At 45.7% G+C, this 27,556-nt stretch overlaps 1 protein-coding gene across 1 annotated transcript in view; it reads right to left on the bottom strand.

Moving 5' to 3' along the window:
• The window catches only part of TGM3 (transglutaminase 3), a 41,134-nt gene extending 14,328 nt beyond the window's left edge, over positions 1-26,806 (bottom strand). The window contains exons 1-7 of the mRNA XM_082361437.1: positions 26,673-26,806; positions 13,855-14,019; positions 13,268-13,510; positions 12,542-12,660; positions 11,021-11,149; positions 7,635-7,812; positions 7,396-7,531 (exon numbers count right to left, since the gene is read on the bottom strand). Of these exons, the coding sequence (XP_082217563.1) occupies positions 7,396-7,531; positions 7,635-7,812; positions 11,021-11,149; positions 12,542-12,660; positions 13,268-13,510; positions 13,855-14,019; positions 26,673-26,679 (977 nt within the window). The 5' untranslated portion in view covers positions 26,680-26,806. The remainder of the gene's footprint in view (positions 1-7,395; positions 7,532-7,634; positions 7,813-11,020; positions 11,150-12,541; positions 12,661-13,267; positions 13,511-13,854; positions 14,020-26,672) is intronic.
• Positions 26,807-27,556: the final 750 nt, after the last annotated feature.

The following is a 27,556-nucleotide window of genomic DNA, read 5'->3' as shown; positions in this document are numbered from 1 at the left end:
TTAAATAATTCAATGGATGGCTTACTAGCAGAATAGAGAAAACAGAGGAAAGAGTCAGTAAACTTGAAGACAGATCAGTAGAAATTATCCAATTTGAAGAAGAGAGAAAAAAAGGTTGAAAAAAATCAATTAAGCAGGGAAAATATATGCAACATGTATACTAGACAGAGATTTACTATAATGAATATTATAAAGTACTTACAAATCAATAAGACACAAAAGACCACCTGGAGGGGTGGGATAGGGAGGGTGGGAGGGAGACGCAAGAGGGAGGAGATATGGGGATATATGTACATGTATAGTTGATTCACTTTGTTATAAAGCAGAAACTAAGACACCATTGTAAAGCAATTATACTCCAATAAAGATGTTAAAAAAAAAAGACACAAAAAAGGAAGTCAAACACGCCAATAATCGACAATGAGCAGGCAATTTTCATAAGCAATACAAATGATCACTGAACATATGAAAATAGTTTTAACTTCACCACCATTAAAAGAAAATTAAAATGACAAAGAAATACCATTATACTTATTAGACTGACAAAGATGAAAGCATAGGATGATACACATTGTTGTGTGATACTCATCATTGTGTGGGAAAACAAGCAGTGTTATACACTGCTGGTGGGAGTTTAAATTGGTATGACATTTGTGAAGGGCAATTTGGCAATGAGTTTGAAATACCTTTAAAAATCTATATACTCACTGAGCCAGTAGTTCCACTTCTAGGAATTTCTCCTATAAAAACCCTCACATTAGTGCACATAGATGTACATGGAAAGATGTTCACTGAAGCATTATTTGTAATAGCAAAAATAATGGAGGAAAAATTTATCAATAAGGAATTGGTCAGATAAATTGTGGCACAGCCGTGCAGGAGAATATCGTGCAGTGGTCCAAAAGAATGAGGAAAATCAATCTAGCACTGACATGGAAGATGTCTAAATTGTATGACCAAGTAAGAAAAACAAATTATAAAATAGTGTGTATATGTATATGTATAAGCTTATAAAAATATATACTAATATGATGAAACTATTTTGATTTAGAAAATTATACATTAAAAAAGCAGTAAAAAAAAAAAAAAAAAAGCAGTGAAAGTTAGTCCCCCATAATTCTATTATCTTAGATAACCACAGTTTAAATAATGGTTTGGTGTATATATTGTGCTCATGGACAGATTTTGGTGCATATGAACTAAGTTGTACGTTATTTATTTCTGTAATGTTTTCATATTCTATAATGAAAATTACTTATTACTTCTGTAATTCTATAATTACAAAATAGATATTAAAAAATATGTATATTATATAAACACTAATAGCTAATACAGTTGTGTCAACACAGAAAATTATTAAGTTTTTTAACTGTCTTATATATCAACTCATTTAATCTTCACAATGCTCATATAAAATAGGAATAATTATTATCTCCTTTTGACAGTTCTAGAAACTGAGGCACAGAGAAGTTAAGTGACTTGTTCAAGGTCTCAAAGTGAGTAAATAGGCAGAGTGGGATTTTAACACAGGCAGAGGGCTGCAGGGTCCATGCTTTTAACTACTAAACTATACTGTCCCTCTAAATTTTAATTTATTGACAAGAAAGATATTAAAAATTATAAAATAGACTGTTAACTTGGTCCCATTTGGGTAATTAACACTCAATGCACATAAACAGAATGAAATGTCTGGAAGGATCTATCTCAAAATGTTGTTATTGTTTTTCTTTGGGTAGCTATATTACTATTACTCTCACTAATTTATTTTTTTATTGTCTTATAATCAGGAAAAGATTGTTTTTGTTTTGCATGTTGTAAAATGAAACCTGCAAGACTTCCTATGGGGACCACACTGGGAGTTCTACACTATACAGTTGTCAGAAGGAGTTAGAAGTGTTCCCTAAGTACTTATCAGGTGCACTGTGACCCTGCTACATCCTTCAGAGAACAAGGGGAGAGCTAAAAAGTCAGCTCCAAAACAAGACAGAAGGAATAAGGTCATAAGGGGTAAACAAACAGATAATGATAAATAATACCAACCAATGATATGAGTGGGAAGAGCACATACTCTCACTACTGTAAAGAAACATAGATCATTACAAAATTTCTGGAAGGCTACAGCACTAGATGCTTTTAAAATGTCCATTCCCTTTAACCCAGGATATACCATTACTAGGAATCTTTCTTAAGGGACTAATCACAGACGTGCTCAAGATTTACATATAACAATGCTCGTTACTGTGTTATTTACAGTAGGAAAAAAAGGGGATAGGTAACATAGGGAATAGGAGATAGTTTATAGCAGGAAAAGAGATAATGGTTTAACCATTCAATGGAATATGATACTTTTAAAATCTTATTTTTTGAAGATTATTTAATGACATTGTGAAAATGTTCATAATATCATGTTTAGTCAAAAACACATGATTTAAGACTATGAAGTAGTTGGTTTCCAGGTGTGGGGAAAAGTAGGATGTGTCTATCATATGCTCCGTCTTTTACCCATGCCTTTGTAAAATGTATGATCCCAATTCTATAAAAACAACAACGAATAAAGAAAAGATTGGATAGAAAACTATCAAATATTTAAAGTATGTGAACAATAGGATTACAGATGATTTTTACTTCTTTACATATTTCTGAGATTTCCTATAATTGTGAAAAAAAAGTCATCATAAAAATTATCTCCAGGCAGCCCCACAAAATGCCTTTTTGAATAGGTCCTTAAGATTGGTTAGAATTCACCCAGGAGAAAGCAGGAGTGTGGGAAGATGACCCTAGAAGGGTGAAAGGAGAAAGAGAGGATGAGGAAACAGGGAGAACACCACGTTTCACATTCATCTCATCCCTGGCAGAGAGCTCTAGATAAGGGCGGGTTGGTTAACATAGATTGGTAAGTAGCTATGTTTGAATACTTAAATGCAAGGCAGGAATTTAAGACAAAGCAGATAACAAGTTCATCCTGGTCCCTCCATCATTTGAAAGCCAGCACTTTGCTCACAGTTACTTGGGATGTATGTGCCTTTCAAATGCACCATCAGGTTTGTTTCTGGTTGTGTGCCACGTTCTTTCCCACCTCCCAACCTTGGACTCTGCTCCTGTCTCGAGTGTTTCAGGAGTAGGAGTTTAAGAAAAGGACAGACTGAGGCATTTATTTAAAAAGATGCAGATTCCCGCCCCTCCCAGCTCCCTCCACTCAAATCAGTTCTAATGCGACCTTTGAAGTTTATAAACCACTGCCCCTAGAGACAGCAACTGAGTTATGCTTACCTCTGAATTCATGGGGTCAGGAGACCCTCTCTAGAAAGTGACCCAAATCCCTACCCGTTCTGCCTATTTGTCCTTCCAAATGCAGTTCAGATACCACCTCCTTCAGAAAATCTTTTCCTAACATACTCAGAGGGTGCCAACCTTACCTCTGTGCTATCTCTGCATCTTGCATGATTCAGTTATTTGACATCTGCTCCGTAATCACCCAGCTTCTCATGCAGCTAGGAACTCCTCTAGCGAGATTCCTGTATCTCACTCCTCTTGGTGCCCTGTGCCCAGTGCAGGGTCTGGCATGCAGTACTTACATCATGCTCACTGAATTGAGTTGTTCTGGAACCTGGACACTCTTGCAGCCTTGGTTTCCTTGCTGTGGGTCTGAGCAAGCTGCTCCAGTTATGTTGGGGACTAGCTAAGTATTAGTGGAGGCTGGTGGCCATGGAGAGATGCATTAGGAGCCAGGGCTCGAGTGGGGGGTATGGGTTCTGACAGTTCTTGTCCAGAACTGACCGACTCCACCTCCCTGACCACAGGGCTGGGAAATCTCCATCTGCCTTCCACCTCGGAGCTCTACAAAAGGCTACAAATAGAGTCAAGTCTGTGACTCGAGAAACCGGGGAATCAAGTTGAATGAAATAAGAAAACGAGCCAGAAATGTCAAGATAAAGATAACCTTGGCCTAACTGTTCCAAATCATTTGGTTGCAGGTCTCAGAAACCTCCTTTACAGTGGCGTAGAAGGGAACCATATTAAAGAAGCTTCCCCCAGAGTGTCCTGACTCCGAAGAAGTGAAAACTCCAGAGCCTTGTGCCTTTTAAGTCCAACCACTGTCATGAGCAGAATGGCTTAGAAGAAAATGGACCCCACTGGATGCTGTAATGTGATTCAAAGAAAGATCTAGAAGAAATTGTTGAGGTCCCCGACCTAGCCCTTCATTTTACAGATGGGAAACTGAGGTACAGAAAAGTTAAGGAATTTATGTAAAGTTAAACACTTATTTAGAGCATCCGAATGTCTCCAGCTGTTTACCGGTGCTTCTCCCTGGGCCTCTGTTTTCTCATTTATGAAATGAGTAGGTCTCTCTCTAAGATCCCTTCCAGCTCTAATGTTCTTTGACTGGGGAGAGTCCTGTTGACAGACACCTAGGTCCACCTCCAACTTGGATGCTATTTCAGTTTGACTTTGGGCAAGTTGTTTCTCCCCACTGAGCTCCTGAGACAGCATCTAGTATCATAGAAAAGTTGCATTTGCTGCCTAAGTGTGAAACTAAGAACCCAGCTTTGCCACCTGGTTGGTGTCCAGCCACTCCTTTTCTGGAAAATCTCAAAGTAAGTGGTCAGAATCCTCAAACATCAGTCAGGAATAGTGATACCATTCTTTGGCATCTCTCTGGTGCTTCATAGTTTGGGTTCGAATCCCAGCTCCACCATTTTCTAGTTACCTGCCCTTGGGTGAATGACTCTGTGTCTCAGGTTCCTCAGCTGTAAAATGGGGTGTTCATAATAGTACCTACTTCATTGTTTCTGAAGAGTACATGCAAGCACTCAGAACATTACCTGGAACACAACAATTGCTCAGCAAATTATTAGTTGCTGCTGTTATTATTACTAAGCACTTTCAGATGCTTAACCTCACTTGATCCTTACATTCTATTACTTTAAGCAAATCTGGACAAGGTTCTAAAATCTTTTAACATTTGCAACATACAAAGATTCAGTTGGAAGGATTTCTGTTCAAACCCAAACTGTCCTTTTAATAATAGGTTAGTAATTCCACTCTATGCAGAAAATGACTCGTGGGATAGCTCCCCCACTACCCCCTGGTGGGAACCATGTTGAAGGGATGCGATAGCTCCCTTGGGAGGGGTAGCTCTTACATAAAAAGTGGGGCAAGCTGAAGCTTCAGAGAATAAAAAATTAAAGAGACTTAAGTGAACATCTAGTTTCAGGCCAACCTTTATATTTCACTGCTGGGGAAATTGGGGACCAGAAACATGAAGTGGCTTTCACAAGTTCTAGAGCCAGATGGTAGTGGGGCTGGAACTAGGGTTCAGGACTCCCTGTCCGCCCACCACCCAGTGCTGGTTCCCCACCCACAGCTGGTAGGGAGGAGGATGGGGAGGGACTCACAGCTCTCACTGCTTTCTGAGGAGGGTTCTGATGAGGGGGGATGAGACTCCCAGGAAAAATCACAGCTTTAGGGCCCAACACCCTGCAATGAGGCCAACAGAAATGACAGTGGAGACACCCTGGAATGTCTCCACAGGCCCAGACTTGCCCCAAGGTGATTATATTTGGAATGAATTATGAAGCTAATGTGGAGTGGTAGCATGAACCAGGAACCAAGAGATCTCAGGGCTAATTACAAATTCAGCTTAAAGGCCCCACCTTCCTGTTCCCAGGAAGTCTTCCTTGATGGCTCCCTCCCTGAATTCCCACAGTGCTTACTGTCTGAATCATGCACCTGGCATACCCCACGCCATCCCACGTTGCTAAATAGCTTCTACTCATGGCCTCCCCACTCCTTATCTCCTAGCAGCACCAGATGTGCTCTCAGTGGAGGGACTGAGCCTTAAGCATTCTGGTCTCTCTGCAGTTGCTAGTGTGCAGGCTGATCACAGAAGGGTTACGCCAAAGGGGACCTCCCCTTCCCCAAATCAGTCATTTGTTGAACCAAGCATCTCCTTTTGTGAAGGAAACCAAAGTCAGGAATGGCATTGCCCCAAGGATCAGAACAGGTTACAGTGGGATTTTGGACACAGTAACAAAAGAAAAAAACAGGGAGAAGAAAAGACCTTCATTTATGAGAAGCTGGGGAAAAAAACCTCTCTGTAAGTAGCCGTGCCACTAGAGGGAAACGTTGTGTATGGGCAGATTAAGAAAGAACATCTGAAATAAGCTTTCTCTTCCCCATTAAACCCTAGAATCCGTGTGACCTTGAGTGAATTCATACTCCTCCCTCCCTTCAGAGGCGAGGGGATGCTTACACTACTCAGTGCCATTATTGGTGTGGGGTGTTGTTTATTTGTTTTAAAAGCTTTTTCTGTTAATTTTAATATTCCTTTGACTTTATTAGTTACCCTGAGTACATTTCAGTAAAGTTGGATCTACTTATTCTGGGAATAATAAATAATAAAGAATTTTTTTATAGACCATTTCAGAATTGAACATCTGGAAATAAGATGGCATCTGTTATCAGGTTATCTAGACAAGTATATGCATGTGAGGGATTATGTGTGTGTATAGCCTTTGAAATGGATTCAAACAATGGATTATTGACATGCATGTAGTACTTTATATACATAGACACATAGATATCTGTGTGTATATACAGATATAGACATAATTATTTTCAGTTGCCATCTGGTAATAACTTGGCATATGGTATAATCCTAAATAGCTGTAACAATACTTATTTTATGTATATATGCAGCTATACAAAGTTATGAATATATGTCTATAAGTTTTAGATAACTTACTTCCAGTTGGCATCTATTATATATTACATACATATGTGTGTGGATAGATACGTGTGCACATAGCGTATTTATGGTTAGAAATATATATGCCCAGTTACATATAAAGCTTCTTTTTTTTCAGTTGGAATCCAGAATAAGCTAACATTTTGTTCTATCAACCAAGATACACAGAAAGTATATATGCATAAGAGAAAATGTGTCGCTTTTCTCTAAGAAAACCCAAAAGTCATATGGGTTGCCTGAAGTGACATAAATCTATATTTATTACTAGAAAATCAATAGTTTCAGTGTTTATCTTCTAAAGTAGCATAGGGTCTAGTGGGCACTACAAATTCAGGGAAGAGCCCAGGAATCATATCTTTCACTGGTATAACAGCCTTCATCTGGCGGCGAGATAAAGTAGACCATCAGAATTTTCAGAACTCTGAGAAGAGCTGTTTCGGGTCTTGCTAGATTCTTGCTAGATTCAGCATTTTCATTTTACACTTGATCTTAGCCAAAAGGCCAAGACGTGATAGCATTTCCACTCTAAACCATATGTTGACATGGTACTTGCCTCCCAACTCCTGTTTGGAGCTGGGTCCCAGGAGCTGGGGAGAGCTGGGGAGAAGCTGCTCAGATGTGGTGCTCGGAAAGGGCCAGACACTCACCATATGCTGTCACTGCCTTTGTCCATGGGCCACCCTCTGGGGTCATAGTACACATCCACGCTGAGGTTTTGGTCTGTGTCATGAGCTGAGCTGAAGTTGGTGATAACTCGGGAGGGAATCCCCAAACACCGCAGCGCTGCAAGTCAAGGGCAGTCTGAGGACTCGGGGTGCAGTGGAGATGGTACCTTGGGGTACCCCACTGCTGCCCACCGAGGAAAGGCACATCACACCCAGAATACCTGTGTTGAGGGTCCCAGCGAAGACCCAGCACTGGCCATATCGGACTGGCCTGAAGCCAGAAATTTGCCACTTCTTGAGGATATCCACGCTGCCATTCCAGTTCCTTGGGTCCTGGCCACCTGTGTAGTTACCACTCCAGTTCCCAGCAATCACACCATAGTCATCATTGCTATTGATCTGGGCAGGAAAAAAACCCCAAAGAAATCAGCACAGAGAGTGACATGCAGAGTTCAGGGGACAAGATAAGGAGACAAGGAAGGAAGACAGGAAGCCTCCTTCAAGTGGATTTTCTGTCTTTCTGGGTGATTTGGATGATAATTGTGATAATGATCCCCCTAAGGGTATCAAGCGGTATATGAATTTAAAAGTGCTTTCCTTAACAGGCCATGTTTGCCCCTAATTCACATATCATTCGCAGCTCACAGGGAAAACTGAGGCTCCGTGGCTTGTCAGTGGCGAGGGAGGGGCAGAAAATCAGCCTGTTGGCAATTTCTGGCCAGAACTCATGGGGTGCTGCTGCTGCCTGACTTGGAAGCCCATGGTTTGAAGCTCTCTTTTGGTGTCCTGGTCTTCTAAAAAGATCATTTTAGAACTTTAGCAACTAACTTCTTCTTGGAAAGAATAAAGATGGACTGTTGCTTTTCATTCATTCATTCATTCATTTATTCATTCCCTCAACTTAAGGCATGATCCTTGTATAAGTAACACAACCACGATGCAGTATGAAAAGAGCACTGGACTAGCAATCAAAAGATCTGAGTTTCTTAGTCTGAGTCTTTTATAGACTCATATTGAAATATTTAGGGATGAAATGTTATAATGTCTGGGATTTATCAAACAATCTGTGGAGGAAGGGACAGAGATGAAACAAGACTGGCCTTGAGTGGGTAATGGCTGAAGCCAGTGATGGGTACGTAAGAGTTCATTTTACTTTTTCCTCTACTTTTGTGAAAGTCTGAACTTTTCCATGATAAAAAGTTAAAAGAGAATGAAAAAAGGAGAAACCTGAGAGAGAAACAAATATCGTATATTATCGCTTATATGTGCAATCTAGAAAAATGGTACAGATGAACTTATTTGCAAAGCAGAAATAGAGACACAGATGTAGAGAACAAATGTATGGTTACCAAGGGGGGAAAGGGGGTGGTGGGATGAATTGGGAGATTGGGATTGACATATATACACTACTATGTATAAAACAGATAACTAATAAGAACCTGCTGTATAGCATAGGGAACTCCATTTTGCTGTACAGTAGAAACTAACACAACACTGTAAAACAACTATACCCCAATTAAAAAAATTTTTTTAAATAAAGTAAAATAAAATAGATAACTAATGAGAACCTACTGTATAGCACAGGGAGCTCTACTCAATGCTCTGTGGTGACCTAAATGGGAAGGAAATCTAAAAAAGAGAGGATATATGTATACGTATAACTGATTCACTTTGCTGTACAGCAGAAACTAACATAACATTGTAAAGCAACCCTACTCCAGTAAAAAATTTAAAAAAAAAGAGGAAGAAGAAACCCGAGTTGCAAGCCCAGCCTGGCTGCTTGTCAACTGGGTGACTGCTTGTGGGCGAGTCGATTCACCTCTCTGGGCCTTCATTCTTCACCTTCCAACACAGGGAACGTTAGAAACAAGTACTCCCTCAGCTGTCTTCCAGCGGCCAAGTTTTCAGAGTTTGTGAAACTTTGACTAGCATTTATCCCAACCTTACAATGAGAATGGCTCCCTCTCTCTGTGGGGGCCACAAGGGCAAGGCCTATGAGGATGAACAGTCTGGAAGCGGAAGGATCCTTGCCCAGGACAGGCTGACCCAGCCTTCCACCGCCCCTCCATGTGGTGGGTGAGCTCCACACCCCCTCCAGGACGGTCTGGGCTGGAATAGCAGGATGGGGCCAGATGGGGCTCCTTCAAGATGGAAGACTGCGTGGCCCATCCCCATCTCCTGAGTCACAGGTGCACCAGCCTCCAAAGTGGTAATCAGCAGGGTCATCTCTGACTGAAAGCCGAGGTTTCAAAGCCCCACACAGGCCATAATTAGCTCGTGGCCCAGCCCAACCAGGAGGGCTGGAGAGAGAGTGGGGAGGTATCGTTGAGGCACCCAGCTCTGAGATCAAGTGGTTTGTCTGGAGGGCAGGGGTGAGTCAGCAACTACTGGAGCCAGCTGCCTCCCCTACCCTCTCCTGAGCTGAGGAGGCTCAGCTTCCTAAATTGCCTGAATCCAGCTTCCCTCGACCTTGGCATTGGCTTTAATCCACCCCCTCCTGGGCCACTTGGTCTTCGAGGTTTGGCCCAGGCCCCACTCCCTCTCTGCACTCTTCCCGGCTGCCTTGGTTCCCACCATTTCCTCAGCGCCTCCACATTGCCTGGGCCTCCCCACAGCTGTCCTGCGAAGTTTGGGTTAAGAAGTGCTGTCTGATGACCCCCGATATCTATCATGCAGTCAGAAGGTCATTCAAATTTCTAACCGTGTAACTAGCTTGTTAGCTTGGATATTCTCCCAACTCAAAATTGACTTGAAATGCCTAGTCCATTAATCAAAAAAAAAAGTTAAAGACACTTCTGAGTAATCATTTAGTTTCAGAGGGTTAAAGTTCAAGAACTCTCTGACTTTTAGCTTTTTACTTTGTAACTTTTGAGCAGGCTATCCCTTGTTTGGATACTTTCTGATGGAGGTGCTCTCTGCACACTGACTACAGAGCAGTGCATTCCTCCAGCATCCAGCTTATGTGTGCATCTGAGTGCGCGTGGGCATATGTCTGGGGAGGTGGGGACAGGTTTCTCACGTGGAGGGACTGGGCAAGTGTAGGAGGCCCTGTGCGGGCAGTTGGAGGCCTTGTTCTGGCCAGACTCACAGGCTGAGGCTGTGAGTGAGTCACTTCAGCGCCCTGGCATCAGTTTCCCCGTCAAGACAATGACTGTGTTGGCCTCTGCCCTCCCCGCTGGCACTCGAGCCCTCTGTGCTGAGGATGGGATGAGTCGGAGCAAAGGAGGTTAACGTTTCAGGCTCACTCAGGAGCTTACCCCCTTTCCCAGGAGCCCCAGGGATGGAGCAAATTCTCAGCTTTGCCTCCTCCTGGTCCTGGCAGACACCCAAAGATCAAATCCTTCGTCACTGGAGGAAGGCCTCGCAATACAGTGGAAAGGGCTTTGGAGCCAAGCAGCCTGGGTCCAGTTCTGCCTTTGCCACTCACTCACTGTGTGTCTCAGGAATGTTCTTTAATGTAGAGGCTCCGTGTGTGCGAAATGGGGATGGTAACAGCCACAGCTATATTTTGTGAGATGTCAACCAACGCTGTAAGTGGTTGTGCCTAACCCATAGCTGGGTTTGATATACAGGAATAACTAGTTATTATGGTTTTCTCATCACTCACCATTGCACTCAGCACCCGGCCAACATACTGGGGGTCGTCTCTGCGGGCCACATCATTAACAGGGTCACGGCGAAAATTCAGACTATTATCCAGCAGAGAGAGGCAAATGTTCAGAATGCCTTCTTCAAACTGTTCAAAATGGGACCATATGTTACGATGAAAGAAATGACAAGTAGTATCGGCTTATTGAAGGCATGGGGGCTACACTGGTAAGAACCATGGGCTCTGCCCAGATCCTTCCACTCTGCAGCCTCCTGAGCTGAGAGAATCTGAGGAACAACCACCCAACTTGGGCTTTAACCCTGCAAACTCATCCAGAGCTCTTGCTATACACAAGGCCTTGCACTGAGGCCCCTAAAGTTAATGGCACTCCCTCGCTGTTATGAACTTGAGAGCAATCACTTGGCCTGTCTGGGCCTCAATTTGTCCATCTTTATAACAGGGGATCAGACTGAGCTCATCTCAAAGTTTCCATCTAGATCTGACATTGATCTTGAGCATATTACTCAGACTTTGGGGGAACTGATTAAAAAGATAAAATGTCTCATTAAATTGGAATTTGAAGCCATTTTTACAAAATAAGACTTATTTTTGTCATTGCTTCTCAAATGGAGAAGGCCAAGCTCTTTCTTGCCTTAGGGTCTTTGCATGTGCAGTTCCTTCTACCTCCAGCTCTCTTCCCCAAGAGATCTATCTGGCTCCTTTGCCTCCTTCAGGTTTCTGATCAAAAGTTCTTTTCTAAGAGAGGCTCACCCAGATCTCGCCCTTCAAAATATCTTCCCTTCCACCCCCGGGTGCACCTTATGCCATTACCTACCCCACCCCACTTTTTTTTTGAATGAAATTTAACACAGAACCCAACATATAAAACTCAACATATAAAATATATGGCAGATGTGCTCTGGCTGACTACAGAATGGGGTCTGGACATGGCAGAGAATGCACCTGTCCACCCCCTGCTGGACATGCAAGGTACCTCACCCAAGGCACTTCATTGTAATGTCTTCATTTGTCTACTGGAAAAAAGAAAAGGTGGAGGGAATCCCTGGATGTTTTTTAGGCTGAGCAAACCTGGGAAATCTGTGGACTCAGATGTCATACTAATGAAGGACCTTTGAAAGGTCGAATGCACACACCAAGGAAGCTTCATCACATTCTTACCTAAAATGAATAACAGAAACTACATTGTTGTCCCAAGTGTCTCTACTGGGCCTTATCCTCATTTGTGCATCACGGTACCAATAACACTTCATTGCATCAATTTAGTTATGTGTCTGTTTTTCCCACTAGATTGTGACCTCCTCAAAGACAGGAAATATGTCTTATCCATCTCCTGTATCCATAGTGTGCAGCTTGGGACCTGGCACATAGTAGGTCATCAGTAAATGCCTTCTGAATGGCTGAATGAACAGAAGGCAGGCGAATGGACAGATTTGGGAACTTCCGCCTATCTGTGGGGCCAGCGGCTGAGCTTCTTGGGTATGATAGGGACATTACCACCAGGCTTTATGATCTTTTTACCTGTCCATAGTTCCAGCCAATCATGCGAATGTAACTTGCTCTTCCCATGAAGATGATGCCAGAATCTTCCTGAACATACTCCTCTCTCTCATCATGGTTGCTCATAAAGACACTATCAGCTGTTTGACACAAAAAGCAGATATTAGGGGTTATAGAGAGGACTATAGAGACCAGTCCTCCTCTCAGTCCTGAGTACCCTCCTGGGGGCTGGAGCAAGCCCCACCTGCAACCCTTCACCCAACCTCCACTGAGGAGTGAAACCTTGGGCTATAATGCTTCCACCTCACATTATGGGAACTATGAGCTTGAAAAAGAAGCTGGGATGACCTGAGAATCTGAAAATGAGACCCCTGGGAATGAAACACTTGCTTCTTCAGGCACAAGCTATCTCCACGCTGCAGAATTGTGCTGTGGTCATTACACCATACTATACAGTTTTCAAAAGCTCATGAGATCCCTGCAATAGCTCCAGAAATAGCAGGACGTCCATTTAATGGTGAGGAATTTGATGCTTAGAAGGGTAGATTGACTGCCAGACACACAAAGCTGGTTAAATGGCAAAGCTGGACTCAAACCCCTGGCTTCTGACTTCTAGCTTCTGTGTTGTTTCCATATTCCACAAACTTTCCCTAATCAAACCTGAGCCCATGAAAATCATTCCCCCCATCTCCTTTCCATGGGCATCGCTTAGCTGATGGCTGGGAGTGTGTGTGGCTAGGTGCCTACCTTGCAACCAGGGGTTAAAGAGCAGTATGAATGTTCCAAGTTTCAGAGTGGAATAATTGCCCTCGGAGGAGATCTGAATGCTCAGCGTGTACCTTCCTATGGGTGCATTGGCAGGACTGAGGATGGAGATGCTCAGAACATTGTTCTTGTTGTACATAAGTTGTGCACCCCAGCCAGTGCCACTTATCTTGTCGGAGAGTGGAAACACAGCCTTTGTCTTGGTCGACTCTGAGGGGTAAGGCCCTGTAAAAGAAGGCATAGGACAATGGAAACCAAGTAGTGTTGGCCAGACTGTGGGGAGAAACCAAATTCCAATATAACTGCCGGGGCCCTTTGGGAGACATCATACAATGAAGCATTGTGTTATGGCGCTGGAAGCAGCTGGAGAGACCATGTGGGCCAAATCCCTCTTGATGTGAAGACTGTGACCCTCAGACTCAGAGACAGGCAGAAACTTGCTCAAGGTCACACCAAGTCAATGGTAGAGCTGGGCTAAAGCCCGGGGCCACCACCACCACCATCCCTTGGATGCACAGCCCCAAGGTCTACTCAGATGTGTGTTGGCTGGGGGAGCAGGGAGCAGGTACCTGTGGAAGCTGTGAATGTCACTTCTCTATGGCTGAGACTTCGGTGTAAGGTCACTGACATGTAGAAGAGTTGGCCTCTCCGCACGATAAGCTCCTGGCTGAAGAACTTGTCTGTGTGATGTGCCTGCCCATTGTCGGTTGTCTGCCAGTTGACACTCCGGAGTTCTAAAGCCGCGAGACAGAAAAGAAGACTTGAGATCCTCAGAGGCAAGGGATGGTGGTGTGGGGGAAAAGGTGTAAGTTACCAAAGAGACTGCTTTTGGACAGGGCTCACTGGGGAAGAATCTTCTAGAAAGAATCACATTAAAATGCAAGCATAGCAAGCACTTTACAACCTATTCCCATCTGCCTTTTCAGGCTGCTGAAGCTCTGCACACACTATTCCCACTTCCCTCTCCACCTGGCCAACTGTCACTCAGCCCTCAAAGACGTAGCTTCACCCAACCAGCCAGGAGAACTGAGTAACCAATTCTGTCCACTTTATCCTCCTTCCTTTGTGGATGGGGGCTCACGTAGAACTGGGAGGAGCCTACTTCTCTCGAATCCACCACCCTGGTTTGGCTTCCTTGCTTTTTCCTTTGTGTCTTCCCAGATACCAAGTGTCTTCTATCACTCCAACACCCAGCAAAAGTTTAGCTGTGTCATCTGTACTTTATATGTGCAACACCTCGGTGTTGGCCTGGGCATCTGATGCTGAGGAGGATAGTGTAACCCTGACAAGCATTTCGAGGCTGGAGATTGGGCAATCACTGGCCTGGAAGGTCTTTCAAATGCTCACTGGCAAGAGTGGTCTAAGGCCATGAGATCCCTGGATAAGACCCTGAGGACTAACACCTCAAAATCCACCCCCAAACTTCTCAGGTGGTTGTGCAGGTGAGGGAGCTAAGCTGAGAAGGGTTTCAGAGAAGAAAGATTCCAGGAGATATGAGGAGTTTAGCCGATTTAAACCTTTTGAGATATTTAATTCCTTTGAGTTACATTTGAGATGTTCACCAACCATTCTTCTGCAAATGAAAGTGGTCTCTGTCTTTATGATGTGGCCATGGCTATGATGGGAGTGGGGTAGCCCATCCCAGCACCAGGCACAACTCTTGTTTATAGGTGTCTGTCTGTGTTCATCAGAATGTGCCTTCTTGAACTTTATATTCTGATGCCTAGCACATTGCTCTACTGTATTAGGACAGTTAGACAAACAACTGAGGGAATAAATGAACAAACAAACATAAAACTAATGTCATGCAATGACTATCATGACTAGAGCTCTAAATTTAGTCTATAAGGAAAGGTGTATATGGGGTATTCGTTCAATAAACATATAGAGAATACATATTATTTATAGGACACTATGTAAGGCACAATGTTGGGGTGTGAAAATGTATGAAAAGTGGTTTGAATCCTCAAAGAGCTTCAGGAGTGCATAAGACAACATGTCAGAATGAATGGTGGAATGAGGTAAATCCAATCTGCCCCAGAAAAGGTGTCTAGGAGTTGTAGGTAAGAATCACTTTCAGTTATAGGTATCAGAAAAAATTCATTGAAAATGCTGGGCCTTGAAGGAAGAGAGAATTTTGTCAGGTGCATTCCAGACACCAGGCAGAGAGGCCCAGGAGATCAGGTGTCTCATTTGGCTAGAGCAGAGGCTTTGCACAGAGGAGAAAGGGGAGGCGGGGAGGGCGTGGCTCCAGGGTGGGCCTGGGGCTGGGGCCTCCCATCCAAGCAACTCCGGAGATGGGCAGAGGCTCGTAAGAGACACTCTCTTGAGTGGGATGCAGACTCTGGGGTGATGAGCCAAAGGCTGCTGCTGAAGCAGGGCTCAGGAGGTGATCTCACCTCCACTTGGAGTACTAAAGATTCATTCATTCAAATGTCCACTTGTTCATTCATTCATTGAACAAATGGTTATTGAAAGAATAAATTAACTTTTTCTTACTCAGGGAAACTAAAACATTCATGCAATCAAAAATATCTATTGAATGAAGGGCAAGGCAAAGGGAGGGAAGGTGGGACAGAAGAAGATGAATGCTCCTGTACGTAGACATTGAATGGCAACAGCTCAGATCTCAGGCACCCTCTGGCAAACATCAAGCTCTACATGACTTGCAGAGAGCTGGTTTGCTAAAAGCTAGGACTCTTTAGGGAAATGTCCCCACCTTTTAAACCCCTGCCTCTTATGAACTGTGCTCACTGCTTTCTGTGCATGGGATTCGGTAGAGCTTTACTCACTGTCTCGTTTCAGAAAAAAGAAGAGCTCTTAGAAGTATGTGGTCTGGGCTTCCCTGGTGGCGCAGTGGTTGAGAATCTGCCGGCCAATGCAGGGGACACGGGTTTGAGCCCTGGTCTGGGAAGATCCCACATGCCGCGGAGCAACTAGGCCCGTGAGCCACAATTACTGAGCCTGCGCCTCTGGAGCCTGTGCTCCACAACAAGAGAGGCCATGATAATGAGAGGCCCGCGCACCGCGATGAAGAGTGGCCCCCACTTGCCGCAACTAGAGAAAGCCCTCGCACAGAAACGAAGACCCAACACAGCCATAAATAAATAAATAAACCCAAAGTTAAAAATAAATAAATAAAAAAGATGTAGAAATGTGTGGTCTGAGGTCACACAAGCCTCCCCGGAGATTCTTCTCCGTTCCCAAACCCTAAAGGATATGTGCCTTCTCCCCAGGAGAAGCTTATTATTCTTGACCATGGACTCTTTGAGAGCAGCAATTATGTCCCCAGACAGCCCTCAGTCAAGCACAGGGGTTAGGAAAGAGCGGTGGCAGGGATTCCCATCTATAGCCAGCTTCTGCCTTCCCTCCAACAGGCCCACCTCCTTCTTTGCTGTGCCAAGGGTTATGCACAGTTTGCTATACTTGTGCCAATAACGGAGGCGTCTCCACAAGTAACAAGAGTTGGCAAGGACGTGGAGGAAAGGGAACCCTCCTACACTGTTGGTTTGGAATGTAAATTGTTGCAGCCACTATGGAGAACAGTACGGAGGTTCCTCAAAAACCAAAAACAGAGTTACCATATGATCCAGCAATTCCACTCTTGGGTGTATATTTAAAGAATACCAAAATACTAACTCAAAAAGATACATGAACCCCAATATTCACAGCAGCGTTATTTACAATAAAAAGATATGGAAGCAACCTAAATGTTCATCAACAGATGAATAAATAAAGAAGATGTGGTACGTATATACAATAGAATACTACTCAGCCATAAAAAAGGATGAAATTCTGCCATTTGCAACAACATGGATGGACCTGAAGGGTATTATGTTTAGTGAAATAAGTCAGATAGAAGAAGACAAATACTGTATATTATCACTTATATGTGGAATCTAAAATAAAAAATGAAACGAATGAATATAACAAAACAGAAACAGATTTACAGATAGAGGGAACAAACTATGGTTACCAGTCGGAGGTGGGGGGGACAAGAAAGAGTTAGGGGATTAAGAGGTACAAAGTACTACGTGTAAAATGAATACATTCCAAGGATAGACTGTACAGCACAGGAAATATAGCCAATATTTTATAGTAACTTTAAGTGGAGTATAATCTATAAAAATATTGAATCACTATGTTATATACATGAAACTAATATAATATTGTAAATCAACTACACTTCAACTTAAAAAAGGATTTGTATGAAAAAAAAGATGAATCAACATGCAAAAGTACACACAGCCAGTTTACATAGGTTTGCTTAAGTCCTGAAAAATAAAACGATTCTAACTATCAAAAAAATAGTAGAGATGTCTCCCTTTCATGCCAGAACACAGTGGCTTGCCTGCAGGCAAAATGATGAAGAAGACTGAGCTCCAGGGTGCCTTGGCTGCAGAGACACCGAAAGGAGACGAAGGGCACTTTGCACGCACTAGGTGAGGTCCTGGGGTGACTGAGATGGTCATCTCTGCCTCTCCCAGCATGAGCCCCGGCATGAAGGAGTCTTGCTCCTTCATGGGTGCTCGTGGGACATGCAAGGCTTCTCTGAGCTGGAGGGTGAGGAAGAGCGTGACACATTTGTCATCAGTCTCCTATGTGTCAACTGCTGTTAACAGTACACAGAGCACCCCTTCAGGTGCGGGGAGGAGGGACACCTGAGCTCTTACTGCCGGAAGGGCATCGTGTGTAACCTCTGTGGCAAGCGAGGACACGCCGTTGCCCAGTGTCCCAAAGCAGTGCACAATTCCGTGGCAGCTCAGCTAACTGGCGTGGCCGGGCACTGAACACCCGCCTGCCTGCCAGGGTGAACACAGAGCCAGCTTACCCCTCTTAAGTGCCAAACCTTTTTTTTAAACCATTTTTTATCGTTTTTGAAGGAGATCAGTGTTTGTTGAATTGAGAACATTGTTGGCCCTGGATTCTGTCAGGGTGTCTATCTTTTGAAGCTCATCCCGTCCCCTTTTAATTTGCTGCTTCTAATCTCTGTGGTCTGAGAATTTGTGAAACCGGTGTTGTTAGAAGTGTATGTAGCCTGAGTCAATAGGCTCTGAATGGTAGCCAAGGGCCTCTCTTATGGCATTAAAATGCATGGACTTTGTGACAGTGCTTTCAGTGGCTCAGAAACCATTCTTCACAGAATCATGGAATCGAATCTGGAATTTTCCTGCTGGAAAGGACCTAAAAATTGGTTTAGACCAATCTGCTGGTTTTCCAACAGATGAAACAGGACCAGAGAGGTTAAATGACTGGGTCAAAATCACATAGCTGTCTGGTGCCAGAGCTAGCCTAGAGTAGAGTTCCCTGACCCCAAGCCCGGTGCTCATTCCACTACCTCTCACACCTCACAACATTTTCCTCAACACTTGAGGGCCCAGAAAGTCTGCTCTTTCCAGAATAATGAGCCCAGAGGAATGCTAAGAAATCATCTGGGGAAGGAAGCAGAAGACTTGGCAGGAGCTTCAGAATACTTGGGAGATACGGAAGGGACAAAGGAACATAATCCAGGGTGTACTCATTGCCCCCTGGGGTACCATATCTGGATTAAAGTGGCCCTGCTCCTTTGTGGCCTTCCCCTTCCCCGTTCATTGCCACCAGTGAGAAATAGAGGTGCTCCTGAGTAAAGAAATGTTTACATTTGCATCTTAGCCTCAATAGCTAGCGTCCCCAGAGAAGCAGCTGACTGGAGCTCATCTGCAACCTCCGGACTCTCAGGAGAAAAACGGAATTCCAAGGGAGCGGTTAACTCTAAAATGTACTTGCAAAATAAGCCAAGCTAGAGGGCATTGGGTCTAAGTGTTATCAGGTTAAAGTAGAAAAGACAGTACACTGCTTTTCTTTTAGTTTTTGTCTTTCCTTTATGTTTTGCTATTTCCTTGTGGCTTAGAATGTAAAATTGATTGTTTAAAGTTTTGTTCTGAATAAATATTTACCTTTTATATTGCTAAAAAAAAAAACCCCAAAAACAGTACACAGAGCACCTTACACCTGTCATCGATGAAATCTTACAGAAACTGGAAACTGAGGGGGGGGATTAGCAGATACACACTACTATATATAAAATAGATAAACAACAAGGTCCTACTGTATAGCACAGGGAACTATATTCAATATCTTGTAATAACCTATCATGGAAAAGAATATATATATATATATATATATATATATATATATATGTATAACCGAATCACTTTGCTGTATACCTGAAACTAACACAACATTGTAGATCAAGCATACTTCAACTAAAAAGAAAAAGAAAGAAACTGATACCTTATTCGAGGTCATATACCTAATGATTGGCAGAGCCAGGATTCTGAACCCAGGTCTTACTGACCTTCCCTGTTGCCATGGTCCCCGGTTCTCCACCTGGGAAGGGGACCCTGGCAGGACCTTCAGTTGAGAAGGCACCCAGGTGGTGAGGAGCCCTCACTGTGCATTGTCCTCCCTTCTGGCATTTGCATCCTGACACGGAGGAGAGAGTGAGCCCCTGGAAGGGGAAATGTGTTCCAAAGGGCATTCTACATGGGAGGTGAGTAGAAGAGGAGCATCCCTGCATCCCGAGGGGGACGGCATGTTGAGTGCACGCTCACAAAGCCCCCAGGTGGTTCCTGCCCCCCTCGGTCACCGCCCCACTTGTGAGCCCTAGCATCGTTTCTGCCAGCCCCAAATCAAGGATCTGATGATCCTGTCTGTGGATTATCCAGGGCCTTTGTTCTCCCACCCACCACCCTTTGGCGTAGCACTAATCACAGCCAGAGTGTTCTAGAAAGGATAGGGCAGGGGGTAGGGGAGGTGCACAACCATCCAAGTTTCTTCTTGAGTTTACAACTTCATGGATGTTTATGAGCCTCAGAGCTGTTTTTTACACCTGCCTGGATGAAGGGCAGGGATGAAAGGAGTGTGGCTTCGTCCTTACAATTGACTCATCAACACAGACTCTCAAAAACATCAGAGGGAGAAACCTTGGAGACCGAGCATCTCCCCACACCCTTATTCTGGCTGTGAGGACGTGGAGGCCCAGGAGGTGGTTTGCCCACAGTGGGATGTTTCTGAACTCTCATCCAGGGCCCGTCTCACAATCCCACACCACCTCCTTGAGTCACTGCTTAACTCTACCGTCAGGCCGGGGGCAATTTCCCCAATGTCTTTATCCTGAGAATATCAGTGCCACCAGCACCACTAATGGGGTAGCAACTGACAAATGTCTATCCCAGTATTCACTGGCTCCTTCTTTCTTGGTAATAAAATCCCCCATGTTAATGGTCAGGCTCCCCTGCACCTGGGGGTCATGTGAATGAGTTCTGGGCAGTGACTTGTACGTATACTGATGTGTATTAACTTCTAGGAAACCCCTTTTTTTAAAAAATTGAGGTGAAATTCACCATTTTAACCATTTAAAGCATACAGTTTGGTGGCATTTAGTACATTCACAATGTTGTGCAACCATCACCACTGTCTAGTTTCAGGACTTTTTCATCAACCCCGAATATGTTCCCCACTCATCTGCAGTCACTCCCCATCCCCCCCCTAACTGCAGTCCCTGGCAACCATTAATCTACTTTCTGTTCCCCTGGATTTGCCCATTTTGGTCATTTCATATCAATCGAGTCACACATGCATGTAGTCTCTGAGTCTGGTTTTTCACTTAGCATAATGTTTTCAAGGTTCATCCATGTGGTAGCATTTATCAGTGGCTCATTCCTTCCTTATGGCTGAATAATATTCCACTATGTTTATATACTGTATTTTGTTCATCCATTCATCAGTTGAGGGACATTTGGGTTGTTTCTACCTTTGGGCTCTTGTAAATAGTGCTGCTATGAACATTCATTTGCAAGTATTTGTTTGAATACCTGTTTTCAATCCTTCTGAGGAAACCTCTTTTTCAAAACAGTTGGCAAATGCCCTTAGCCTGCTTACTTCCATCTTCTTCCACCTGCTGCCCAGGGGTGGGTGTGATGTAGACTCAACTCTAGACCACACATGCCCTCAGGACATCAGAGTGGGGACCTGCACAGAGCCCAGGCCCCTGGGGATTGTGCAGCTGCCCTCTCCACCAGAACGGCCTACCTCCAGACCTATTGTGTAAGGAAGAAGTAAACTTCTGTCTTGTTTATTTCTCTAAGCCATTGTTATTTGGGGTTCACTGTCATTCACAGCTAAACCTAATTACATATACCTGATAATGTAACCTCCCCTTGTTCTGTGGTCCACCTTTGGCAGGGGTAACATGAGAAGCACAGAACAGATTCCAGATTGTGAAAGCGGGCTCACTAGGCAACTGTCTCCATCCTTATCAGCTGGGCTCTGTAATCGAGTCACCTGCAGCAGGTGGGGAGGATGACTTGGTTGCAGGTGTGGGACTAGGGTTTTCACCTGCTGTTCCCGGGAGGACCACAGAGAGCTGCTGGCAGGTGCCCATCACATAATGATACTCCAGGGGCTGCATCTTCCCCGCCTGCCCAGACCCTATTCCTTAGTTCTCTTCTCTAGACTAAGATTATTTTTAATCTTACAGATTTCTAGAGTTAATTAGGGCTGAGAGATATATTAAAAATCATCTAGCCAAGTGTCTTCAAGCTTTTTGTTAGAGACTTCATTGATACAGAAATACATTTTGTACATTGTTTACACACATGGGTGTATAATTGATGTAAAGTTTCACAAAACAATACTAACCCTTACTATGTACAATGCACTGATATTTTCTGTTTTTGTTTTTTTAAATTTGCTGATCACAATCCACTAAACTGATTTCACAACTTGCTAATGGGTGACAACTGGCAGCTTGAAAAACAGTGATGTGATCCAATATTCCCATATGACAGGTAAGAAAGCTGAGGCATTGGAAGGGGAAGCCATCTGCTGAGGTCACAGGGTAGTTTAGAGGCAGAGCTTGGCTCAGAAACCAGGTCTTAGATCTTGGTCACTGGTGGGCTGTGAGTCATTCCCAACACCCGCCTCAGCCCCAGGCACCCGGATGTTTCCAGCTCCTGGCAGGGTCCCCACTCGCTCCAGCCCTCTCTTCTTTCTCTCTCTCTAGCCTGTGCTGCTTCCCTTCATCTTTCCCCCACATTCAGACATTTTCAATCCCTGTGCAGCATGCGTGGTACAATTTCTTGGCACCCAGGTCGTGGGGAAATGGGGGTTCCCTGGGTGGCTGATTGAGGGGCTGGTGAGGATCCCGGGATGAATGAGCCCTGAACCGGTGGTCCGAGCAGCCTTGAGCAAGGTCTCAGCATCTCTGTAGAAGGGGACAGTGAAACCAAACATCCTTCCTTGTAGGGTTTTTGTTGGGATCCCATGTGTGCCCGTCACTAGGACCTGGGCCTCTGGCAGGGGGATACAAATGCCTTAGGATCCCACACATAATGGCACCAGCAACACAGGATAGAGGAGGGTTTGAGCTTTCTCATGGGCTGCCATTGAGGGCCTCAGATGTGCAGACACTGCTAAGCATGTGTGAGCATGTGTCCGCATGTGTCCTTTCATAGTTACAAACCCTTCTATGTTGTCATTCTCATTTCACAGATGAGCAATTTGAAAGTCCAGTCAGGTGATGTCACTTGCCAAATATCACTTGCTCAGGCAGAGCCTGGCCCGAGCCCAGACTGGGAGCCAGTGTGGCCTGACCACACGCAATTTCCACGCTGCCACCCTGCAGCCAGCTGAGGTCGTGGTGGTGGCATGACCTGGGCACGGTTCCAGGAAGCTGCCAGAGAGAAAGGGCCACCCACAGCCTCCTCCCCGCCTCGACATTACATGGTCAGCGTGAGAGGAGAGGAAGGAAGAAGGATTCTGGACCCCCTTCACTTCCAGAGAGAGTTTAGAATCTCTTAGACCCTCACTGAGTACGAGGATCACTTGGAGAATTCATATTGGCCTAAGCCCCACCACTGACCCATGAAATCAGGATCTCTGCGTTAGGGACAGCGTTGATTTTTTTCCCTTAAACTCTCCTGGTGATTCTAATACAGAGCCAGAGCCGGGACTGAGAATCACTGCCTTAGGCCTACATAGCGTTTACACTAATCAAACCTAGAGGGGTGGGATAGGGAGGGTGGGAGGGAGGGAGACGCAAGAGGGAAGAGATATGGGAACATATGTATACGTATAACTGATTCACTTTGTTATAAAGCAGAAACTAACACACCATTGTAAAGCAATTATACTCCAATAAAGATGTTTAAAAAAAAAAAAAAAAACTCCTTTCCGTGAATTCTCTCCCCTGAGCCACACAGCTGCTCTGGGAGGGAGGCAGTGGGGACAGTCACCATCTCCTGTTTACAAAGGAGGAAAACAGGCTGAGAGAGAGGAGTGCAGACTCCTTCGGAATCCCCCCTCAGCCCCTACCAGAGACCTGAGGCCCCATTCCTCACTTCAGCAATAGGGGAAAGCATTTCCTCACTTCAGCTCACACCCCTCACCTCACACGTGGGCCCTGGGGAAGAGAACGATTGCTCCAGCTGCGGAGCGCAGCCCAGCAGGGTGGTGGTTGAGCCGAGAAGTTATCTGAGGTGAACAGAGCAGCACGGACACGAGCGCGGAGGCTTGGAAATGGGGAAAGAGCCGCTGGCATCCCAGCTCCCAGGAAAGGGTTTCTGTACAGACCCACAGCCCAGAACGGCACGGGTCCTCTGCAGATTGGGGCTTGAGGCCAGAGAGGGTAAGTCCTGAAGCCAGTGCTCTGCCCGGCAAAGCGGCCGGCGGGAAAGCTCACCATCCCAGTGGGACAGGGCGTCAGTCCCCAACACAGAGGTTCTGGCCTCCTGCAGGCAGAGGTCTGCATCCAGGTTTGAACCCTGGGGACTCTGCCTCTGACCCAGGGCCTCCGAGTGGCTTTGAGGATGGGGAACAATGCTTCCCCTCCACACTGGGCCCGGTGTCTGTGTCCACAGCCTGCATTCCTGTCCGGAGTGGGGCTCTGGCCTCCGTGCTCGGCAGGCAGACGGTGCCCGACCACTTTGTGCAGAAGGCTGCCAGGCCTTCCTCCACCACATAAACCCCCACCCCGGGAAGCAGAATAACCGCACATCCCGGATTCCAACACGAACCTTAACTTGGGAGCAAGACGCAGCCCTCTCAGACCAGCACACTGCAACCCTGATAGTCCCCTGGGTCACACGTGCCCAACCACCCACGTTTCTTTTCCTGTTCCCTCTGCCCAGAACACTCCTCACCCTACAAAACTACTTTTTTTAAAAAAAATTAATTAATTTATTTTTTTGGCTGCGTTGGGTCTTCATTGCTGCGCGCGGGCTTTCTCTAGTTGCTGCGAGCGGGGGCTACTCTTCATTGTGGTGCGCGGGCTTCTCATTGTGGTGGCTTCTCTTGTTGCAGAGCACGGGCTCTAGGCGCGTGGGCTTCAGTAGTTGTGGCGCACGGGCTTAGTTGCTCCGCGGCATGTGGGATCTTCCCGGACCAGGGCTTGAACCCTTGTCCCCTGCATTGGCAGGCGGATTCTTAACCACTGCGCCACCAGGGAAGTCCCCACGAAACTACTTCTGACTGAGTCCAACTCATCGTCCATACCAAGTGCCACCTGGGTCCCAGGGTCTTTCCTACACCAAACCATGGCCAAGATTAATCCCCTCCTCCTCTTGGCCCCCTGGCTCTTTCTTGGATTTGTAACACAGCCTAATGACAATCCTCTTCGAGCCCCACGAGGGCAGAGACCGCACCTCATGATCTCTGTGCTCCACCGCACCTCATGGCTCTTTCCCTGGGTGTCCAGTAAGTGAACCCGTTCATTCAGGAACCATTTACTGAAACCTGCTCAGCTGAGTGACCGGGACGGGCCAGGAACTCAGGTGTGAGAGCTTCAAAGGAGTGAAGGTGTTTCCCTGTCTCTCTTTTTAAAAATTTGGTTTTCTCTGAACTGACCATCGTCCACATTCCACTGTGACCTTAGAACATCTGGTGGATCCAGAAGTTGAGACTTAAGAGCTCAACTCCATGAGTCACAGGCACTGACACACTGGGCCCCTCAGGATGTCATGCAGGTCTCCCAGTGGGCAGGCTGCTGTGGGTGCACATGCCCCCGGAGGGTGAGCCTCTGCTGGGGCCCATTGCTCTCTGTCCCCAGGTGCCCTTTCATGGCGAGAGAGCTGTCAGTTCTGGAAGGAGCCTGGAAGTCTATCCATCTCAAGCCCTTTGTCTTGAATCGGGAGCCTGAGGCTCAGCGGCAGCAGAGCCTCAGGCTCCAATGAGGAACCAGGTTCAGTACTGCTTTCCTGTGTCGCAGATGTCACCCGCACTCATGCATAAGCTTGGCTCTGATAGTAGGACACAGTGGAAAGGGTGCTGCTAGAACCGAGTCTGGGCCCTGCTATCAACTTTCTGTGGGAGCCCAGTACATGTCTGTACCTTCCTGGGCCACCATCTCCTCCAGAGGGAGGGAGATGGCCTGGCTGACAGCTGGCATCCCCTCCTGCTAAAATCTACAGGATCCAAAGCTCCCCTTCTTAGCAGCCCAGCACTGCTGCGTGTTCACAGGAGGAAGCTGGGGATAAGGGAATGGTCCTTTTTGCTGCCACCCTGTCCTGGTCTTTGTGACTTCTGAAGTAACCAGCATTGCCCTTTTGCATCGTGCTCAGCGATGTCTTGGGCAAACCTTCCTGCAGCCCTAACCACCATTCACAGTATTTTACCGGTTTGACTCTTGCCTTGTTTGGATTTGGTGTAGCTGCCAAACCACTAGGCAGAGCACCCATGACAGGCAATAATTAGCCTGCTGCTTAGCAGGGGGCACCGCCAAAGCAGAGCCCAGTCCTCAAAGTGACTGCAGAGCCAGAGAACCTGAGCTCCCCAGCAGTGATTTTTCACCCCCTTCCCAGGTGCCGCTGGTGGGAACTGTCCTCGGCACACCTGCTCCTCTGCCTCTGGCACTTTCAGGTCACCAAGTAGCTTTCAAAGAGCTTGCTGGTGCTTCTGGACGTGTAGTTTACTTAGGAGCATTCCGGCGCTGCTGATGGTTTCTTTTAAATCAACTTACATGCTGTCACTCCCTCCCTCCCTTGTAGCCCTGAGATGCACTTTTCTTTGCCAGAGTGACTGACAGCTGGTAAAACTGCACTGAGAAACCCAGAAAGCAGGTACCAGCTGGCTTGAAAAGGCAAAGCTTGTCCGTCTGTCTAAGGGGACGTGACCTCCAGCTGCGTTGAAGACCCTGCCCATTATTCAGGACTCCATCCCAAACATGCTCTATCCCTGGGACCATGCTAGGAGGACTAGGCAGCCACTGAGAAAGAGAACCCTAAAATACCAAGGCCTAGCCTTCAGAGTTCCCAAGGCAGCTGTCCCGAGCTGGACACTCTTGCCTCTCAGTCGGCCCAGAAGCATGGGCGTCCAGCAAGGACTGGCAGAGAAGATTCCATGTACTCACCAGGCATGTTTCAGCTTCCTCTGTCTCCTCTCTGGGCTCGTCTGGGAATGGCACAGATGGTGTGGGGACATCGGCTGCTGGGCTCACCTTACCATTTATAGAAGCCTCTCCTACACACCCCAGTTAGAATTCTAATGAGGTGGGTGTGGCACCAGGTCATTCCTGTAGTACCTGTAAACGTTTCACTAACGACATACTTGTCACCCAATGGAAGGTAATGCTGCTTGTGCAAGACCAGTTTGGGGAGAAGAGGGGAGATAAGAAAAACAATGCAGAGCTTGATTTTATGATTTTTTTCCCCAAGATGAACAACTTCCTGGATCGTAGGGTTTAGGAAATGAGGTCATGCTTTTCTTGAAGTAGATTGTCCAGAGCCGATGCTGAGAAGTCCCCTGGGGAGGTCAAAGAAATGTCTCCCCAGAACCCAGAGCAGAAATTTGCCTAGTCCTTTCTCACCATCTGCACACGCTGATGGTCTCCACTTGCATGAGGGGCGTGAGATGCTCATCACGGCTCACTGTTCAGGTTGCAGTGTGCCAGAAAGTGCATTTGATTTGGGGTTAGAAGAACTCAGTTCCGATGCTGGCTGGGTCCTGGGCTATCACTAAACCTTGAAACCTTGGAAGCCTCGTCTGACTAGGGTGGAGGCATTGCCCACCTTTCTCAACTCGATAAGTGGGGGAATAATCAAATAGGTGATGTGAGTGGAAAGTGCGTGGATGTGCACCATAATGGATTAAATCCAGTTGTCACCTGGAGTCAAACGTCAGTTTGATTCCAGATGTGGGGAGGGGAGGGGGGGTGGATTGTTCTTTTTAATGGGGCAGTGGGGACAGCCCCTGAACCTGTAGCTGTGACATGGTTTCATTCTGGCTCTGCCATGT

Source organism: Balaenoptera borealis, assembly GCF_965194805.1.
Source record: "Balaenoptera borealis genome assembly, chromosome: 16".
Taxonomy (NCBI): Eukaryota; Metazoa; Chordata; class Mammalia; order Artiodactyla; family Balaenopteridae; genus Balaenoptera; species Balaenoptera borealis.
This window is presented reverse-complemented; position numbering and strand designations above follow the sequence as displayed.